This window comes from Anopheles ziemanni, chromosome 3 (assembly GCF_943734765.1).
Source record: "Anopheles ziemanni chromosome 3, idAnoZiCoDA_A2_x.2, whole genome shotgun sequence".
In the NCBI taxonomy this organism is placed as follows: Eukaryota; Metazoa; Arthropoda; class Insecta; order Diptera; family Culicidae; genus Anopheles; species Anopheles ziemanni.
The window spans coordinates 68,420,603-68,439,036 of NC_080706.1; the positions used below are offsets into that span (position 1 = coordinate 68,420,603).

General features: G+C 47.4%; 4 protein-coding genes across 4 annotated transcripts; 2 read left to right on the forward strand and 2 right to left on the reverse strand.

Annotated features, from left to right (window-relative positions):
* The first annotated feature begins 206 nt into the window (after positions 1–206).
* LOC131285346 (uncharacterized) lies at positions 207–2,527 on the forward strand. The gene is made up of 2 exons (XM_058314200.1): positions 207–231; positions 294–2,527. The coding sequence occupies exons 1-2, from the start codon at positions 207–209 to the stop codon at positions 2,525–2,527; spliced, it is 2,259 nt and encodes a 752-aa protein (XP_058170183.1).
* LOC131287858 (UPF0598 protein CG30010) lies at positions 2,483–3,513 on the reverse strand. The gene is made up of 3 exons (XM_058316943.1): positions 3,375–3,513; positions 3,105–3,312; positions 2,483–3,031 (listed from the first exon to the last, which is right to left on the reverse strand). The coding sequence occupies exons 1-3, from the start codon at positions 3,495–3,497 to the stop codon at positions 2,733–2,735; spliced, it is 630 nt and encodes a 209-aa protein (XP_058172926.1). The 5' UTR covers positions 3,498–3,513; the 3' UTR covers positions 2,483–2,732.
* A 550-nt stretch (positions 3,514–4,063) lies between these two features.
* On the forward strand, positions 4,064–12,176 carry LOC131285347 (protein rotatin homolog). The gene is made up of 8 exons (XM_058314201.1): positions 4,064–4,203; positions 4,296–4,486; positions 4,565–5,949; positions 6,025–6,120; positions 6,848–7,034; positions 7,125–10,146; positions 10,617–11,721; positions 11,807–12,176. The coding sequence occupies exons 1-8, from the start codon at positions 4,164–4,166 to the stop codon at positions 12,174–12,176; spliced, it is 6,396 nt and encodes a 2,131-aa protein (XP_058170184.1). The 5' UTR covers positions 4,064–4,163.
* Positions 12,177–13,150: 974 nt separating this feature from the next.
* On the reverse strand, positions 13,151–17,683 carry LOC131287419 (transferrin-like). The gene is made up of 4 exons (XM_058316468.1): positions 17,605–17,683; positions 15,029–15,541; positions 14,135–14,959; positions 13,151–14,064 (listed from the first exon to the last, which is right to left on the reverse strand). The coding sequence occupies exons 1-4, from the start codon at positions 17,681–17,683 to the stop codon at positions 13,151–13,153; spliced, it is 2,331 nt and encodes a 776-aa protein (XP_058172451.1).
* Positions 17,684–18,434: the final 751 nt, after the last annotated feature.

Genomic DNA, 18,434 nt, shown 5'->3' on the forward strand with positions numbered 1-18,434 from the left:
TGATTTTTAAGCAAATTCTTAATATTTTATCCATTTTTTGTGATCAAACTATCCAGTTCTTAGAAATAATACTAAATTTCCCTTGGAAAATGCCAAAATATTAATTCGAAGAAGAAGGCAACTGAGCACCGGAAAAACACTGCAATGTTGGTTCTGTTTACATCCAGTCCGTATCAAAACATTGTGGTGCTCATACACCGGTACTAATGGACGAATACAAAAAACTGAACTGGAAAGTTAATGTTAAATTAAAGAGGATTTGGAATATTTTATGTACTAATTTTACTATTTTAGGTCTAAACATAATCCACGATCAGAAGCCAAATTGCTGGAACAGACGGCAATCGATTTTGCACTCTACCAGGATGATATCTTCAATCTGCATATCAACGAAATTGATCCGATACACCGGATTGATGACACGTTCAGCAATTTTACTGAACATATTGAAATGCCTATCGATCCCCGTACCGGTCGACCGGTGCAGGAATTGGAAGTGGAACCATGCAAACCGTTGCGTTTGTTCGGCCAGTTTCCATCCGGTTCGCGCTTACGTGCCGACGAACACCAGCACTGTCTATCAATGCTAAATCGGCTCAACATGCGACTATCGTGCACCGGTCCGAACGAGCGCAAAGATTATGCTCGCTATCTAAAGATCATGAAAAAGTTGGCCCCCGAGAGGGAACTGTTTGAGCAATTTGTGCGCAATTACTTCTTCACAAATCTTTTGGGACGCGTGAAAAATATCGAACCTGAGCTAGACGAACTGGTGGTCAGCATTTGGCATAAAAAGGTAGAAGAGTGTATAGCATCATCGCCGGATCTCGTTGGAAAGTATCGTCTGATGACAGCCGTTGCGTTTGGAGGATACGCAGAAAATCTCTCAAGCTTGGCCCTGGAACCCGTTAGTCGAGAAGTGCTCGAGACGGGACACGTCCGAAATTTGTTCACCGAAAATTTGCTGCGATGCGCTAGGTTGCGCAGAAACCAGCGTGTTTTAGAGGACTTTGTGGACGAATGGTCCAGCATCCAGCGGCGACGAACGGACGAGTTTACGAATATTTTCTTAATCCTCGGTCAGGTACCGGAGGTGTCGACTGTAATCCCCGCGGGCACCCTTACGCTGCTGCTGAATCACGCCAGGAATGCACAGGAACAGTGGACGATACCGTTCCATATAAAATTGTTCGAAGGGAGACGGGTGCTTATTATGGAAAGTAAACTTCCGTCGGCAACATTATCCACATCCTCCCGGAAAGTAAAGGCATACAAGCTGCTAGCGAAGACTTTCATGACCTTTCCGAAAACCGGAGAACCCAACGAACATAATAATGAGTCCGACGGTGAAAAAAAAGAGCAGGAAGAGGTAAAATTTGAACCAGTTTCTATCGCGGAGTACCTACAACGAGTGCAAAGTACGAAGTCAAGACGAATCCAGCTGCGAGACAACCGATTCTATCGGCCGTGGAAGTTAAGGGACGGTGAAGATGAACACTTTCTCCTAATACACTCGCGCCAGGATTGTTATGAATCGTTTCGTAAAGAGCGTATCTTTATGAACATCTCCATAAAGTTAGAATATCAACCGGAGTTCGGTGCGGAGCGAATGTCGATGGCAGAATTACTTCAGGAATGGGCTCGACAGCTGTTACGTCCCGAGTCCAAAACGTTACGGCTGCGCGTAAACTCACTGACACATACCATAATTTCGCATCATTACCTGGAGCTGAGAGATATCGAAGAAGAACTGACACGTTTGTACGGAATTCAGCCCCAAAAGTTAGTAGCAAACGTTTGGAACACATTGAAACTGTTGCAAGACTTTCCACCGGGAGTTTACTTGCTACAGCGTGACGGGAAAATACCGCAAGGACTCTCGGTGTACGCGCAGGACGATGGTAAAACGTCCGCCGATGGTGTGATGCTAGATTTCTGTCAGCTTGTGCGCTCGGTGGAGTACGATTGTCCGCCACTGGAGCAGTACGAGTGGACACCAATCGATAAGTTCGTAATTACAAAGTTGCACCGTGAAAATATACTACTTCCATGCAGTTTCCCGCACTGGAAGCTGGTGCGACGCCTGGCATCACGAGAATGCCACAAGCCGAAGCAACCGGTCAAGAAACCGGCTCCGATCGTGCCGGGCGCGAAGAAAAAAAAAGGTGACCAAGCACCAACTCAACCTAATAGTACAGTCAAAGTCGAGCCCGTCAATCAACCAAAGCCCCATAGTGCAGGAAAACTTTTACGGAAGGAGAAAAAAAAGAAACGCAAGCAAGAACTTCAGCAACAGAAGGCTCAAGCGGAAAAGTTAAGACAATCTCTCGATCAGTACGCACCGTACGAAGGCCCGGCGAGACGGTGGTCAGCCAAGAACACGAAACCCCCAGTGGCTATAGAAGGAACGGAAGGCGTAGGTATTTCCGCTACGCCTTCTGGCTCTATGGAGGCTCTCCGATCTAATCCAGTGGACTATAGTTCGTATGCGCAACAAGCTTTATTAGATCCAAGCGAAAATAATTGAACGAACAAACAATTCATGTCATTTGAAACTTACCCTCGTACTAGGGCGATTTTTCAAAAAAGTTTGAAAATAACAATAAAATGTAAATTAACAACCTTTCGCTTTTTACATAGTAACCATCTTTACCATGTTTATCTTTCTATAAGTATACTAATGATTATCACAAGGTTTTCTTCTCTGCGATATTGCATGGACTGTAACAATTCTACAGCACTTTGGCTTTCCTTTTACCGATGTACGTTTCCCTCCACCAGTGCTGATCCAGTTCAAACTCCTTATTCTTCCATCGCAAACTGGTTGGTGGTTGGTCTTCTCCGTTATCGAAGGTAAAGTAGGAACTAAGCTCAATTGCAAGCTTGGAGCGTATCAACCCGATCGACCCGTAACGGTCCGGAGCTGGATGGTACACTCGCCCGCTGTCCGGAAACATACAAACACGATTCGGTTCCCATGGAATTCGCAGCTTATCACCGACATGTGCGTAGGATATCATTTCCGCATTGTCTAGAAGTAAACGGTCAATCGGAATATTAGTTTGCGCGGCTCTTCATTGCTTCTTCAAGCGGATTTATGCTACCACTGTCTTCGAATATGTGAGTAAACACAATTGGTAGGTCATCGCATCGGATGTAGTTCCTTTCACGACCGCATATGGAGAGGAAGGGAAATTCTTCCTTGTACCGGTCGGTATCGTTCACCTTCAGCCGGTTGAAAAAGAATTCCAGAAACTTTTTCTCTTTGAAGCAGGAAGTGAAGTTTTTCATTCTAGCATCGTCCAGGAACAGCTAAAAAAAATCCAAAAGGTTTTAAGTGCTAAGAAGATATGACATGCCCGAGGGCTACGTACCATGCCTTCGTGATCGATGTAGTAAAAATATTCGCGCACCTTCGGTGCCGGTGATTGGCCCTGCACGTGCGATATATTACGTACATGGATAGTAGAAATATTCAAGAACCGTTTTAAAAACATTGTAAGTGTACCTAGATGCAAGTGCATCGGAATGGAACATCGAAGAAATAACAACATAAACAAACTGTTGCTTTTACTGAACGTCATCTGTGATCGAGCGTTTTACAGAGTTTCAGATGATACAGAATTTTCAGATGATATCATAACAGTAGCAGTATTTATTCTAACTGCAGCACATGATATTCGAACAGTAACAGTTGATTTTATAACGAGATCATGTTTATTATAACTTAGTCAGTTGAAATCACAATCGAAGCAGTTGATATTATAAAGTTGATATGGCAGGTGAGTGATGTACGTAACAAGATTTAATAAACATAATCGCGTTATAAAATCAACTAATGCTGTTGGAATATCATGTGCTACAGTTATGAATAATGCTGCTACTGTTGTGATATTATCTGAAAACCCTTGTATCATCTGAAAATCCCTGTATTTTGTTTTGTTTGGCTTTTGCAAAGCCGTTCCCGCAGGGGTCGGATTGGACGCTTCAGCAAGACGTACGTTGGTGGCATAAACGTCAAATCGTGCGGACAGCAAAATAACCGCCGGTTCCGGAGAAGTCGTTTGTGGTTGGTTAGGTGATGAAGCTTTGGAACATAAAAATAGGTATTAATAAAGTATTTCCATCGATTTACTCCATGTTAATTCCCGTGCCACATCATAATGGCTATCGTTATTAATCAGTTGATGCTGGACAAACTCGGTAAGTAGGCGTAGCTATGAGTGTGCTACTCCAGCACTCCAGCAACGATCGACTGGGTTCACAAAGCTAATGGAAAATTGCATTACATCTAGTTCACGAAATCAAGGAAATACGAATTCGCACGCTTCAAGATGTCGATAATAAGTTGAAGCGTGCGCTGTGGGATCATGTCGAGATAAAATTCAGCGCACCGGCTCTTTTCAAGAATCTAATTCGCTGGTTTGGCCATTACCCCATATACGAGGAAGTTGTGGTGCTAAAGTTGATGTCGCTGCTGTTGGCAGTAAGTAATCAAAATGGCTGCTCCGAAGCACTGTCCTAGTTTGCTAAGAAAACAAAAAAATCATTACTAAAATTACAGAGCGAATATGCGACGGAGATCGTACAGTTCTTCACTGCCGAGCGGATCATAAAAGAGCTAAATAAAATACGTTATTTGCTCGGGACGGAATCCGAGCATCTAATGTTGGTGGAGTTTATTATCCAGCAAGTTGGTGTATTCAAGCCTGGTCCCGCAAAAAGCTTGGAGAGAGATGGTTTAGCTGATCTGGAAACTGAAATGGCCAACATGGATCTCGCTTCAGAAGGGCCAGCGTGCAGACTTCAGGCTATCCTAGATGAACTGGAGTCGCGCTGGACAGACAAAGAAACGCTCTACACAAACGACTGGGAAATCCCCACCAACGCGGTTGCAAGTCGGCTAGAAAGTTTCAACGATTCCCTGCTGATGGACGATCACGAAAAGTCTCTTCAATTAGGGCTCAGCTACGTGATACCGTATACCAAAAACTATCCGGCAGAGTTTTTCCTGCGCCCGCCATACATTTGCCTTTCACTTGTCCGATTGGTCCGACTGCGTCGAGTGAGCATTCGGGCAGGTTTCGAGATGTTGCTACATTTGCTTGAGGCGCTTCGGAAAAGAGTTCGCCAACGATGTACCGCTGCTATGTACATGCCTCCGGAAAGTACCGATGCAAAAGAAAAGTCCCAGCTATCCATTTGTGCCTTCGTCTATGAACTGTTAATGCTGGGGACGGAGCTTTTGAAGGAAAATTCGTCCGATTTGGATCTGATGGCGTCGAATATGATTTTTCTTGTCTTTCATAATGCAATGAGCTTCTCGTTGCCGGACGCTTGTTCAATGATGGAAAATTTCCCCGCTACTCGGTTTGCGGAGGTACGCAACGAGCTTGGTTACCTGTTGAAGCACTTCCGCCAGGAATGGGAATCGAACTCCAAAAATTCCAACGCTCGCTTGCGGCACCGGATGGTTCTGCAAACAATGGTTGATTTGATTGATCACTGGAATAAGGTCCACGACAATAACAATAAGGGAGCCACAAACGTTGGCCCTGCGACTAGCGAAGCAGGAAAATACAACCCATCCGATTTTGCTACAATGAACTCGACCGGCCATCAGCGAGCATTAGAGGAGATGGACGACACATGGTTGCACGAAGTACATCTGGCGCTGCTCGACTATCCACTGCAGAAGGCGTGTCCTGATACATATCAGCACTTACTACTATTGACGGCTATTGCAAAAGGGGATATGCAAAGAATACGTATCCTTGGTGCAGTTCCCAGCCTGCTTGAGTCAGTAGTGGAATTGATACGTTCTGGACCGGCTGCTGCGTTGGAACTGAGTCACAACGAACTGGTTGCCCTCTCGCCGAACGCCATAAAGATGGCATTTTTGCACCGTTCGTTTGGATTGATCAGGATGATTATGAACGCACTTGGAAGGTAAATATCGCAACCGATGATAGTGGTTTCACGTGAATTTTGATAAACTGTGCTTCTTTTTCCTTTTCGTAACAGATGTGCTAGTTCCATAACTGAGGATTGTCCACTGTGGGATACCGTCGAAACCCTCACCATCAATTTGTTGGCAGAACGCGATGATGAAATTCGTTGGTAAGTATCGGTTGTTGCTGTAATGTGCTGCACATTTTTATTTCAAACTGCAAGCAAAGATACATACAGACGGCCGCAAAATAGAGGGTACAATTACAACTAATTCACGATTTACAGTGTATATGGAGTAGCTCTCCACAATGAAACATATGTAATAGACGTACCAAACGTTATTTTAAAATACTTTTGACTCCATACACCTACACCTACACGTTTGCATATCGCAGTTCCTTGATTATGTATTGTTTGACGTAAAAAATATCTCATCGTTTATTCCTGCGAGCAATTCACCAGTTGGTAGTACCACTAACGTATCTTCTAAGGATGACACGTAGTTCCAGTGCCAATTTTTGAATGCTTTTTTTTTTGGACCTGTTCTTAGTGCACGGCCTATTCTTCCTTCGTCGTTTGTTATACAATTTTCGTCCTCTGTCAGTATGGTCTTTCTGCTCTGTAGGAGGCATCCATAGGACCGATAGTTCTATTTACTGTAGTGATTTTACTTTTTTTTTACATCAAAAAGATCACAAACCAACAATCAATTAAGTGGAAAAAGTCGCAATGTGTAGAAAAGTTTAAAAAAATCACGAGTTACAAGAAATTAATAGTGTAACATAACATTCCGTACCGGTTTCGATGTTACACTATTCGGCTTAAAACTCTGTGTGTGTGAAAGTGCGCCTAATTTCTCTGAAACACCCGATAAATCTATCCCTGCCCTTTACAGCGAGGTCTACGATGTGTGCCTGGAGATGGTCAAAAAGTGCGCCGCGGCGCTAGATGAATGTACGATCCTGAAGCTTCCTAAGTTGGCAAAAAATCTGCCTCCAAAGCTGCGCGCCATTGGCATACCGCTGTCTTTGCAGATCCTGACGGAGATCATTTGCTTTGGATACACTAGTCCGAATAGTAAGGTAGGGTGTTGTTAAAATTAGAAATTAAACAGCTGAAATACCGTAATTAGTAGAAACCACCGTTGATCATCACTCTTATCTTAACAATAGATTCGTCAATGTGCTGAAATGATATTGCTGATTCTTTGCAACGGGAAAATGTACCTGGGAGTAAAGTGGGCGGACTTACAGGAGATCCTGGTGCCCGTCATGCCGATCCTACAGATGGCCGTCGTCGGCTCCGAGGAGACGCAGATTCGGAAAACCGTCATAGGAATGCTACATCCCGACTTCGGTCTTCCCTGGCTGGTGATGCTGCAGGGCAACTTGCGTCTGCTGTTCCACGAGGACAGGACTCTCCGACAGGAAGCGATGAGCAGGGTGCTATTTCTGTTGACCACCGTTGAGCAGCCCGACAAACGGATGATTCCACGGCTCGAGCACATCAGCGACACAATTCCACACGATCTGTGTCTGGTGAAGTATCCGTATGATCCCCCGCGACCGAGGATGACCCACGAAAAGTCCCAAGATTCGGTGCCCACGTTGCTGGCCATATTGGAAAGTGAAGATAGTGAGCCGGGGCTACGGCGCAGCACACTGGTACAGCTGAACCGGATGGCGGCAGATCCGGAGATATGCGAGCTCATCCACAACTTGTCCGGCTGGGTGCCGGTGCTAAAGGCACTCTCGAATTCACTGCGCGAGGACCATTGCCATGACGCACCACAGTCGGCCATCCCTGCAGTGGGTATTCTCACGAAACTTTGCTTCACGGTCCTCACATTCCGACGCTTCCTTGGAAGTAACGAAAATGCGTACACACTGATTGTTCGCTCGCTGCTCTGCTATCACCACAATCCGGAGTTTCGCGCTGAGTGTGTTGCCCTGGTTTATCTGCTCCTATTCGCCGACTGTTCCATAGGGAGTGGTGTGATGGTGTCCTTACCAGCCCTATTCCGAAACCCCTCCTTCCGATTGCCTTTCCTTTGCCTCTTTCACTGGGAGTACAGTCCTTTTCGGCTGGTGAACCTAATCGAGATACTGACCCAGGGGCGAGCGGTCGGGGAACATGAGCTGCAGCTCGACTGGGGCAGCGGAAGCATTCTACGCGTTGACGAACGGACACTGTTGCAGCAGGTACGCTTGGACGGTGGGTATCCGCGACTGGGGGACGAGTTACCGAATCTCACAGCTGGCTCCACCTCGGTGTCCTGGTCGTCCACCTATCGGGAATACCTGATGCGTTACATCCGTTTCGCATTTGCCGATCTCTGGTTTGGAGGGTTGGATAAAGTTCTTAAGGCGATTAAGAATCATCGTAAGCAGAATGGCACGACCACCGCTGCCGACCTCGCACCGATCGAGTACAGCGGACGAGGGGTGGCCGGTACGCCGATCTTCGGGTTCAACCGAGATCTGCGTCTGACGAAACAAGATCTTCGCTGGCTGAAGATAGTAGACAATGCATCCACACTGCGAAAGGTCGTACGACGCATCACCACGGCGAAGACGCACAAAGATGTGTACGGTTATCTTGCCACGTTGGAGGCAAACATGTTCTTTCCAACGAACAGCACCGAGTGCCTCCCGGACGAGCAGATTACCATCGACACGCTACAACGTTACTTCCTTGCTCCGCCAACCACAAACGCCGACCAGCAGCTGCTAGTGGTGGTTCTCAGTACCGTCGGCAATATGATCGAGTATGGGGAGGACAAAATTCTCGGGTGGGTAATCGGTATGCTGTCGGCTGAGGGCGAGAACTTGTTCATCAAGCTGCTCCGTAGCGAAACAACCTGCATTGAGTTGTACGCGAAAACGGTCCGCTTTCTACGCGTCGTACTGCTCGCTCTGGTGCGAAACTACCTGATTTCCGATGACCGCCACCAGCAGCAAACCATAGACAAGGCAATGATGGAGTCGGTCTGGGACGTTCAGATGTTCCACGCCGTCGGTCAGCAGATGGACCACGAGCTGCAGGTTGGCAACTTTGGTCGCGTGTTCCTGCTCGTCGGGCTGCTCGAGGTGCTTTCGGGCCACGTCGCTAGAAAGTGCTTGGATGTGGCCCAAATCGTCCCGAAGATGCTGCAGTATATTCGCGAAACTCGTTCGACCAGTTACACCGGCTCGACGATCGTGCTATCGAGTTTGGTTGCGATCCGGGAGCTAATCGGCAGTACAACGGTCATCCTAAAACCGGCACACTTTCGACTGCTCTCGACACTGTGTGGCCATAGCTGTCCACTGATACGCACCTGCGCCTGGAACGTGCTGGCGCGGCTGGCCACCAAGGAGGCCAATGCCAAGATGATCGTACAGGACTGTGACTACCTTCCCGGGGGAATCCACGCCTGCTGCGTCAGTACGCTGCTCGATGAACGGGAAGCATGTTTGGTACGCGAGTCGGCCGCCTGCTTACTGACCAACTTGTTTTCCCACCTCGTCGACAGGGATGGCGTCGTGTGGGAGGTAGTTCTGCCGCAAGACTGTGCATTTGCCGATCAACCACGAGATCCCAAGGACCCGCTGGCGCTGGTGAAGGTTCTGCTTGCGAAACAAGATTTTTTCCGACAGTCAGTTCGTTCGCTGCAGCATTACGTGCCGAAGCATTATTTGACCGACAGTGGTCGGTGTGCCATACCGGTGCAAGGGCCAATTGTTTCGGCCGAGCTGGTGCAAGCCTACGCCATAATCTACCGCTCGCTGCTTGAAATGAGCCCCACCGTATTCGGGCCGTTGATCTTCGAGAAAGGTTGCCTCCAGGGTCTGCTGAACTGCATCGCCGTGCACCCGTTCGGCCCGTCGCTCAGTCACCCGCAGTGGCTGCTGGTGGCGGAAATCTGTGGGCTGATCATGCGATGCATCCAGGAACCGAACCGCTTTACGTTCATGCCGGTACTGACTGCAAATCAACGCTTCTTCGAGCGCATCATGTCATTGCTGCGTCCCACCGATTATGGTACCGGCTACTCTCCACAGTTCGTCTGCCAGTCAAATATCATGCACATGCTGAATACCCTGATGCAGACTACGCTGCTATGTAAGAAGGTTATAAGATTGGCCTTCGCGGAAGCAAACATACTGTCGATTGCCCAGTTGATCTGCGAAGAGCTTGCCGGTTCAGAGGAAGGTGAGTTGGAAAATAATGTTGCTCCCACAGCATGTGAACGTATTTGTTTGGTACATCACTGAGTCCAATAGACATTATAAGAAATAGACTAACAAGAATTATAAACTTTGTAGACCATTTAACATTATCTTTAAAGATTTGTCGTAACCGTGAATAACTACTTTTAAAAGAAGGTTATATTTGTTGACTATCTTTTGGCATTTTTTGGTGTTTCGATGCACCTCTCCATCATTCTGCTAGTTTGGTGTGAAGTAAAAATGATCGGATCGTTTGATCACAAACAATTATTATTATTTATATATTCAATGGCACGTTGACTACTAATTGTATAGTCGTCCTTTCGTTTCGGAATAGTATATTTTTCATCTAAAAAGTCAATGCTTTCAAAATTTATACTGCATGAAATAACATTAAGTTACAGCTTTACTTTTAATTTTTCATGGGATTTTATTTTTACTACTCTCCTGCAGTGATACAAATGGCTTGTCACGATTTTCTGGTTGTTCAGATAAACGACGCGAATACGCGTGAAAAATCCCCGTTTCTGAACCGCCTGGAGGCGCTCGATATGCTGAACGATGAGGACGATCTATCACAGTCGGGTGATTCGAGAAACTCGGATGACGATTCCAACGGCGAGGAGGTGGAGGAAGAGGAGGAGGATGAAGAGGAGACGGAGGAGGATGTTGAAGCAGTTGCGGAAACCGCCAATGCAGGGAAAGAAGGCGGATCGGTAAAGCTTTGTCGCTCCAGTGCGCAAAACAGTGGATCTGGTCGCATCTTTATGCTGGTGCTGAACCAGTTCAAAGACGTCGTCTCCAGCCTACCGTTGACTCGCTGCGGCATGGGGCAGCTCAGTGTGAAGGGACAAAAAATATTCAGCACCATGCAGATGATGCTGTATGCGTCGCCGAAGTGCCGTCAGGTGGCCTGGGAATGTGGGCTGCTGGAAGTACTGGTGGAATTGTTGAACGCGCTCTACCAGGACGGTATTGGTGGATTAACTTACGCTGAATTTGTACGCAAGTACGGAGAGGCCAAGAAGGGACCGTATGTGAACCTGCTGACTGAATTGCTGAGGACGATGATTTGTTGGTTCGTTGCTAAGGGCGAGGCACTGCAACTGCAACAGGATCAGATAAACGCACTTTGTCGGGTCGTGCTGAACTTTTGGTCCTGGAGTAGTGGCAGCGAACTATTAAAGCTTTCGCTCTTCCAAACGCTAGGCGCACTCTCGGCCGATTCCATTTTCGTCTGTAAATCATTAGCAGCAACATTCACCGGGTATCCACACAGCATTATCAAGCTGCTGATCGTGACGGTCACTACTGAGACAGCTCGCGTGAAGGCAACGAAAAACGATCTCCCAACGCTGGCCCTGGCTGTGCGTGTGCTAATGCAGTGTTGCTGCTGCCAGGAGGGCCGTAGTACGATCAGCAAATTGCACCTGCTGGACAATATCAGCAAACTGCATCCGAGCGTGACGCGCCTACAAAAACCGTGGCCCGAAGTGACGCGCTTGTGGCTGGAGTTCTGGGAGCACTACAGTCGGTATGAGGATGGCTGCGAGGTGAAGTAAGTTATAAGCGAAGTGACCGATGATTTCTACAAAAAAGAAGCTAAATTTATGAAAACATTTAATTTCTCCTTCCCATCGCAGACATCTCACCGTTCTTGGAGCACTGGTGCGCCGATCCGATCATGATCTTCGCCACTTCGCCCTGGCCATCATCCGTAATCTCACGTTCGTGAACGCTAACCGACCTGCTTTGCTTGCCTCGTCCGATTACATGTTTATGCTCCAGAGTGCCCTGAATCGTTCCGCTAGCCGTGGCGAACAGACGATGGCCACGGTGACGGTGTGGAAGATGATCGCGAACAATCACAAAGGCCGGGCAGCCATCAAGGCTAGCCCGCTGATACGCCACATTGCCGAGCTGGTGAAGTTCCACTCGATGACGGCCGAGGGAAACGAGCAGGACGACCTCTGGAACGCCCTGATGACGGTGTATCGCATTTTGCAGGCTTAGTTAAACCTTCAAATCCAACTGCCTTAAATTGCCTTAAGGGGAATGGCTGTACGATTGAACCATTTTTTATATAAATGTAAGTTGAAAACGAAACGTTTCGATAAGATTGAAGTTTGGAAAAAAGTGCCGCTGGGCATCGTACTTAGCAAACAATACATAATAGAATGAAGGTTCAACGAAAGTTTCTATGAAACTACCTATCGATGAAGCCTAAGCAGGTTGCATGTGCCAAACATAATCCTTGACTGGTCAAACATGTGTACGTTTTCCGGCACTGGGTTAGTTCGTTTTCCACGGAAAACACAATTTTACTACACAATGTATGCATTTATAATTCCTTACATATACCATATAATAAGTTTTTTTTTCATTTATACATTTACAGTTCAACTTTTTGTCATATAGTTTAAAAAAAACTGCCATACCACCTGGTGCAGGAAAAAGTAACATTAAAGTACAGGGCAGATGCACCAAGATGCCTCAAGAACTGTTAGAAGGGAACGAATTTATCAATTAATGTTTAACGGATGTTTCTCACGACTCTCTTATCAAACTACCAAATGGTGTTTGCAATTGTCTCAATATTACACGCTGCGTATTACGTCTATTAATAAAATAGTTTTTGTAACGGAGAAGTGAGCGGGAGCTATTCGGTGCATTGTTTCGGGAGCTCGGATGACAATAGGTCGTGGAGTAAACTTCAACTAACTTCAGTGTAATGTTAATGTCTGTCTAACACAATTTCGTTTATTTGTATATGTTTCAACCATTAGATTTTCGCTGTACACTATATTATTTTCAAGCCGTAATATGGCCCCGATCTAAATGCTACATGGTGGTTGTTGTGAATGTTGTTTTTTTTTATTTAAAAAAAGAATGAATGTGGTTCTTGTCGCTTCTCGACACTGCTCCTGGGACCACATTTGATGTAGACGTTACGTTTGAGGTGAATGTTTTCTCCCATGAGCAGCAGCTTACAATCTCCAGGCGATAATGCCCGCGAGAAGAATCGTGAGGAACAAGTTCACGGTAATAATGGCTGCGCGTCCACCGGTGCCACCGGGCGCCAGCGTTGTCGATGGGGCCGAATTCTGGCAGTCCTCGATGTTCTCGAACAGCCGAATGTAGTTCCGAACGGACGCACCGAGCTCGGCGTGCTGGGGCGAAACGAGACCAAGGGCGGAATCCTCGAACAGCAGATTGCGCATGCCACCGAAAATGTTGTACATACGGAAGTCGGGATCATTCTGCAGGTACACATCGAGCGAGCTAAGCATGTGGACAATGTTGTCCGACTTTTCCCACTGCCGGCGGACCACGATCTCGCCGTCGACGATCGTCGTCAGGTAGCACTCCTCGTCCACGGTGAAACCGGTGTAGCTGGCCAGCGAACCGTTGCGGCAGAGCACCCGATAGCTGCTTTCGTTCATCGCCAAGAACTGGGCATGGCCGGCAAGGTTTTGTGCTTCGACGATCGCCACATCTCCGGCCTCCTGGAGGCAGCGCAGGGCCCCGCGTGTACCGTAGTACCGGTTTGATTCACTGGCCGCACAAAGCAGGGCCGGGTCGGCATTCACCTCGATCAGCTTGGGACGCAGCGCTTCATCGATACCCTCGACCGGCGGCTGTTCGAGATCGTCGCTCGGTTGCTCGGTGTAGGCGTCGGTATCGTCTTCGTCGTTGCTAGCCTGGCGCGGTGTCGGCGTATCTCCGTACCGGCAGAGGGCACACAGGTTTGCGGAGTTCTCTCCGGTCGGATCGTGCAGCTTGTCACGCGAACCCGGAGCGCATGATTCAGAGAAGAAGTCACTCATCAGACGGCTGTAGTCGCACTCGTTGCGATCGAAAATTCCACGCGATCGTCCCACATTAACGAACGCGACCGAAGCTGTGGAGTGAAACACGAAAATGGAGACGGTTTTAATGCCGCTAAGGAAAACAACAACAAACCAACTTACCAATTCCACCGAACTCCGGGAAGCATGCCTTCGAATCGCGCAGTCGCTCGAACCGGTCGACACCCTTCCCTTCGTGGACGAGCACCACCACCGAGGAGTACTTCTCCTTCTCCGTCTCCTGGTACATCGCGGCCGTCAGGTCCTTCTGGCGCGCCAGGAAACCGTAGTTCGAGTCGATACCCACAAAGTCGGCCCGGTTGTTGGCGATATTGTCCAGGCAGGTCATCCGGTTGGTGGTGGGATTGTTGCATTCCACGTACGGCAGCACGCCGGTAGTCAGTGCGGCCCGCGATAGAACGTCACACTTTTGCTTCTCCTCGAGCGACGTCGTGCACCAGCGGACCGTCGTCTGGCACAGATCGGAAACGACCGGTATCGGACGGAACGGACGGATGTAGTCGGCCGGCAGTTGAATATCGCCAACGGCGACGATCTTTTCCTGGTCGTCCCGTGTTAGGATTCGCACGATGGCCTCCTCCCACAGCGACGGAGCGGTTTGCGTGCTGCGCACCCACTGATCGATGCGCGTCGAAATTTGTATCGCCTTGGTCGTGGATGCCATAACGGTAGGCCAGGGCTGTCGGAGCCAACTGCACGGTGTGCCGGTGACCGGCTGGATGGTGCCGTTCGGGCAGAGGAACGCAAAGTCGTTTGCGATTGAGCTGCGATCGTTGAAGAACCGTTGGATGTCCTGTGTCGAGGCGTAGACAACGTCTGCGCTATGCTCGAGACACTGCAGGGCCGACTGATGCGGTGTGGAGTAGCCATCGTACGAGCAGGTGGTGGAGTTCGGACATAACGTGCAGAGATTCGAGTACTTTTCCTCTGGTGACACACAAAGAAAACACATTGGTAAGGCCATTCCGTGCTCCTCGTCATCGCCCTTCTACTCACTTAAATCGGCATCTTCCTTAGGTATCTGGGACCACAGGCCGGGACGGCAGGATTCTCCGAAAAAGCGCGACAGACCGGCCGCCTCGATCTCGGTGACGGTGTGGAAGTCTTCGCACTGGGTCGGTGTGACCAGGCGCTCGAAGTGCTTCAAAACTCCTTCGGTCCAGCGCTGCGTGCGGCTGTAGAAGAACCCGGGATGACAGTAGCGCAGGCCGCGCAATCCGTTGATGCCACCGGTGTGGTTACTGCGCACTACGACGGCCGCCTGGAAGTCGACCGGCTCCCGGACCCGCTCGGCGTTGCGCAACTCCTTGACGACCGTCAGACCATCCCAGCCGAGGCTGGCCGTGAGCAGTACGCTTTCGGCGCTAAACACCCCAAAGTCGGCCGTTCCGTTGCGGATACGCTGAGCACACTCGACCGAGTCCTGCACCTGGACGCAGATCACATCCGACACGCCGCGCTGAAGCTGCTCGCATTCGGCCGTGTAACGTGCGGTGGCACACACCCGCTCTGTGGTTGTAAAACGATGACGAGAACGAAAACGATACGGGCGAGTGTGTTTAGTTAAAGGCCAACCAGTTTTACCATCACCAGCGTGTTATGACTGCCAGGGAAAAAAACCACGCCAGCCGAGCCGTTGCTCACACCGCGTAAGTGTATCTTATCTGCTGTTTGCCTAGCGGTAGTAATAACGGTCCAACTTTTAACTCTTGACCGAAAAAATGTTGTGAGTTTTGCTAGTTTTTGGAACGGTTTACCAACGCAATGCTTTTATATGTACATTGAAGAATCAAACATCAAAGTTTTCAAAGGTATGCGGTTGGAATCGAAAACGTAGTTCTAATCCTGATCAATTGAATCACTTGAACAGGTAAACCTTTGATAAACTATTTTCAAATTGTAAACGCGATTGAAGCTTATCTTTTCATCAAACCATTTGTAATTTCATGCATTTGAAATGAAGTTTTTTAATCTAAAAGTTTTTTTTTTGTTTTTAGATAATGAAAATTATTATTTGCTTGTATTTCTCGCGTGCTGGCTGAATGAATGAAAATCTTCCAAGTATGTACGTCTATATACTGATTTAAACCAATATTCTATTATTTTTCTTACTTAAATTTACTTCGCACGTTACGAAGTCGTACTTCCGCGCTGTTCTAATTCCGCCTCGAATCGGAGGGTTGATCTAGCGTATCTTTTTGAATCAAACATTATTTTTAGCTACCAACTCCACTCCTGGATGAGCCTAGAGCCAAGTGGCGTGGGTTAGATGGTTGTAGACAAGCTTGATATCGATTGCCGCACCCCAAGCGAGGAGGTGGTACGCTGAACATCGACGGAATAGCGAACGTGTGTTTGCTTGGCTTATCATCGATTTCGTTTGGGGCGAGCTGATAAGGGAAAACACATTGCAGTGAGTTTGCGCGCTCGGCCAACATTTTCTTCCCATTCAGCGGGTCCAACGATTTGGGAGTAACGCCTTTGAGGTTTGTTCAAAAATTCAAAATGCTTTCTAGATTGTTTTGTCCTGAAACGGTTATTTTATTAGGATGACGCTTTTTTGAGAGTATGTCTGGGGTATTTCTTCTCCGAATTTCACTATGACGATGGTGATCCTATTTTTTGTTGTTTTCATTACGTTATGAGTGAGATAAAGCATTCGGTTGAATCACCTATTTCATGAATCATTAGTGATGATCTAACTAAGTATCGGACCTGTTCCCTGCGAGTTGCAAGTAAAACAACACGGGGTTTTACGATCCGAACCGGTTGCTTAGTTGAGCCGCGAAGATGAGAATCTCTTGGTCATAAAAGATCAGGGCACTGCAGAACCGTAACCTTCAGATCATATCGCAAACAACGCCCCAGCAGGTAAGGCCCGTTTTGATGTCACGGACTGTAAGGACGGATGTTCGGTATCATCTGACCGGGGGGGTGGAGGAAGATTCTTTTGCTATTTGGCCAGCTGTAGATAGCGTGCAGTGTCTTGGGGTGATTACAAAATCACCGAGAAAAGGGAATTTACCCCGAGACCGAACGTGATCCTCAACCCGCGCTCCAAAACGTCACCGTCGCGTAATGGGAGAGTTATCATTCGCCGGTGAGTGTGGTGTATGAAATAAATCATTGCAGCATTAAACGGTTCGGGCGAGATTATGTCGGTGCTGAGTGCTGCCATAAAACTGGCCAAAATGATAAGGTGGGTCTGGTTTGTTGGACTTTAAGAAACACATTTTTGGATGTTGACTAACCATGTACAATTTCATCGAACTAGTTTATTTCGAAATTATGCTAAGTTTTCCATATGAGATAAGGGTCCTCATAGTGTTAAACAAATCATCAAAAATGAATCCTTGACTTTTTTGACACAATTTGATCGCAACTCAATAAAGAGAATGCAATTGCAAAACTATGCCAAACTATTGAATTCACAGACCGCAAACCCGTATATGAATAATTCTCAAACAGGTTATTCTATTGTTCACTCACTGTAGAATTTTCAAATTTGTGTTAAAGTCTCGCCCTTGTACAAACATCACATGACGTCGGGACATGTTTTAATGGTCACATACCTTGCTGCTGCCCGCTAGCAATGCTCCCGAGGGCCAGCACGAGCAGTAATACTGTACTACTACTGCACACCTTAAGCATGATGAGAGTGCAGTCAATCACTTATTGGCCTGATTACACTTCACAAAAATCGCTGCTATCCGTCAAGCACTTAATCCAATATCATAGCCGTCGTTCGAAATGGTGCGTCAACGGAAAACAAGCGACGATCCGCCGCAAGGTGCCGTCTAAAACTGAACCGGGACTGGTATCCGTTGGTCGCACCTAGCTAAATTTTCTCTTATCATTGTGAAAAAAGACGGACAGGAAAGACACTTTACCAATACAGGTACTAGTACCAGCACAGCCCGGTTGCTGATAAGATAAATGTTCGCACAAAATCGTCGCTCGATAGCGTACGGTGATTATTCAACAGTACTTATCCGCTACGGCAAACCATTGGAAAATAGCGACATTCTTTGGAGAATACATGCAGCCCTTAGGCCTTCGTCAGGCCAGGGCTATTGTGACGAATTGGGTGATATGATTCAGGTTGGTTTTATGATGCACAACAGGGAGTGTAAGAAAAAATACCTGGAAATTGTGTTTAATAGGCCGTTCAAAAGGGTGCGTTGACTAACTGAAGAAAACCATTTTAAGGCGGTGGTATGCCTTCAGTTACTCATCGAACACGGACGTGGATCGACTGTATGTCGATCGCTTCCGCTGCATCCGATGCAGTTTACTATCAATCGTTGACACTAACTACATATTTAATGTGCTACTTTGCTGACTGATTCATGCAAAGTGCATGGTTGTTGTTTTAAAACAATAGATTTGATCTATTTTATTT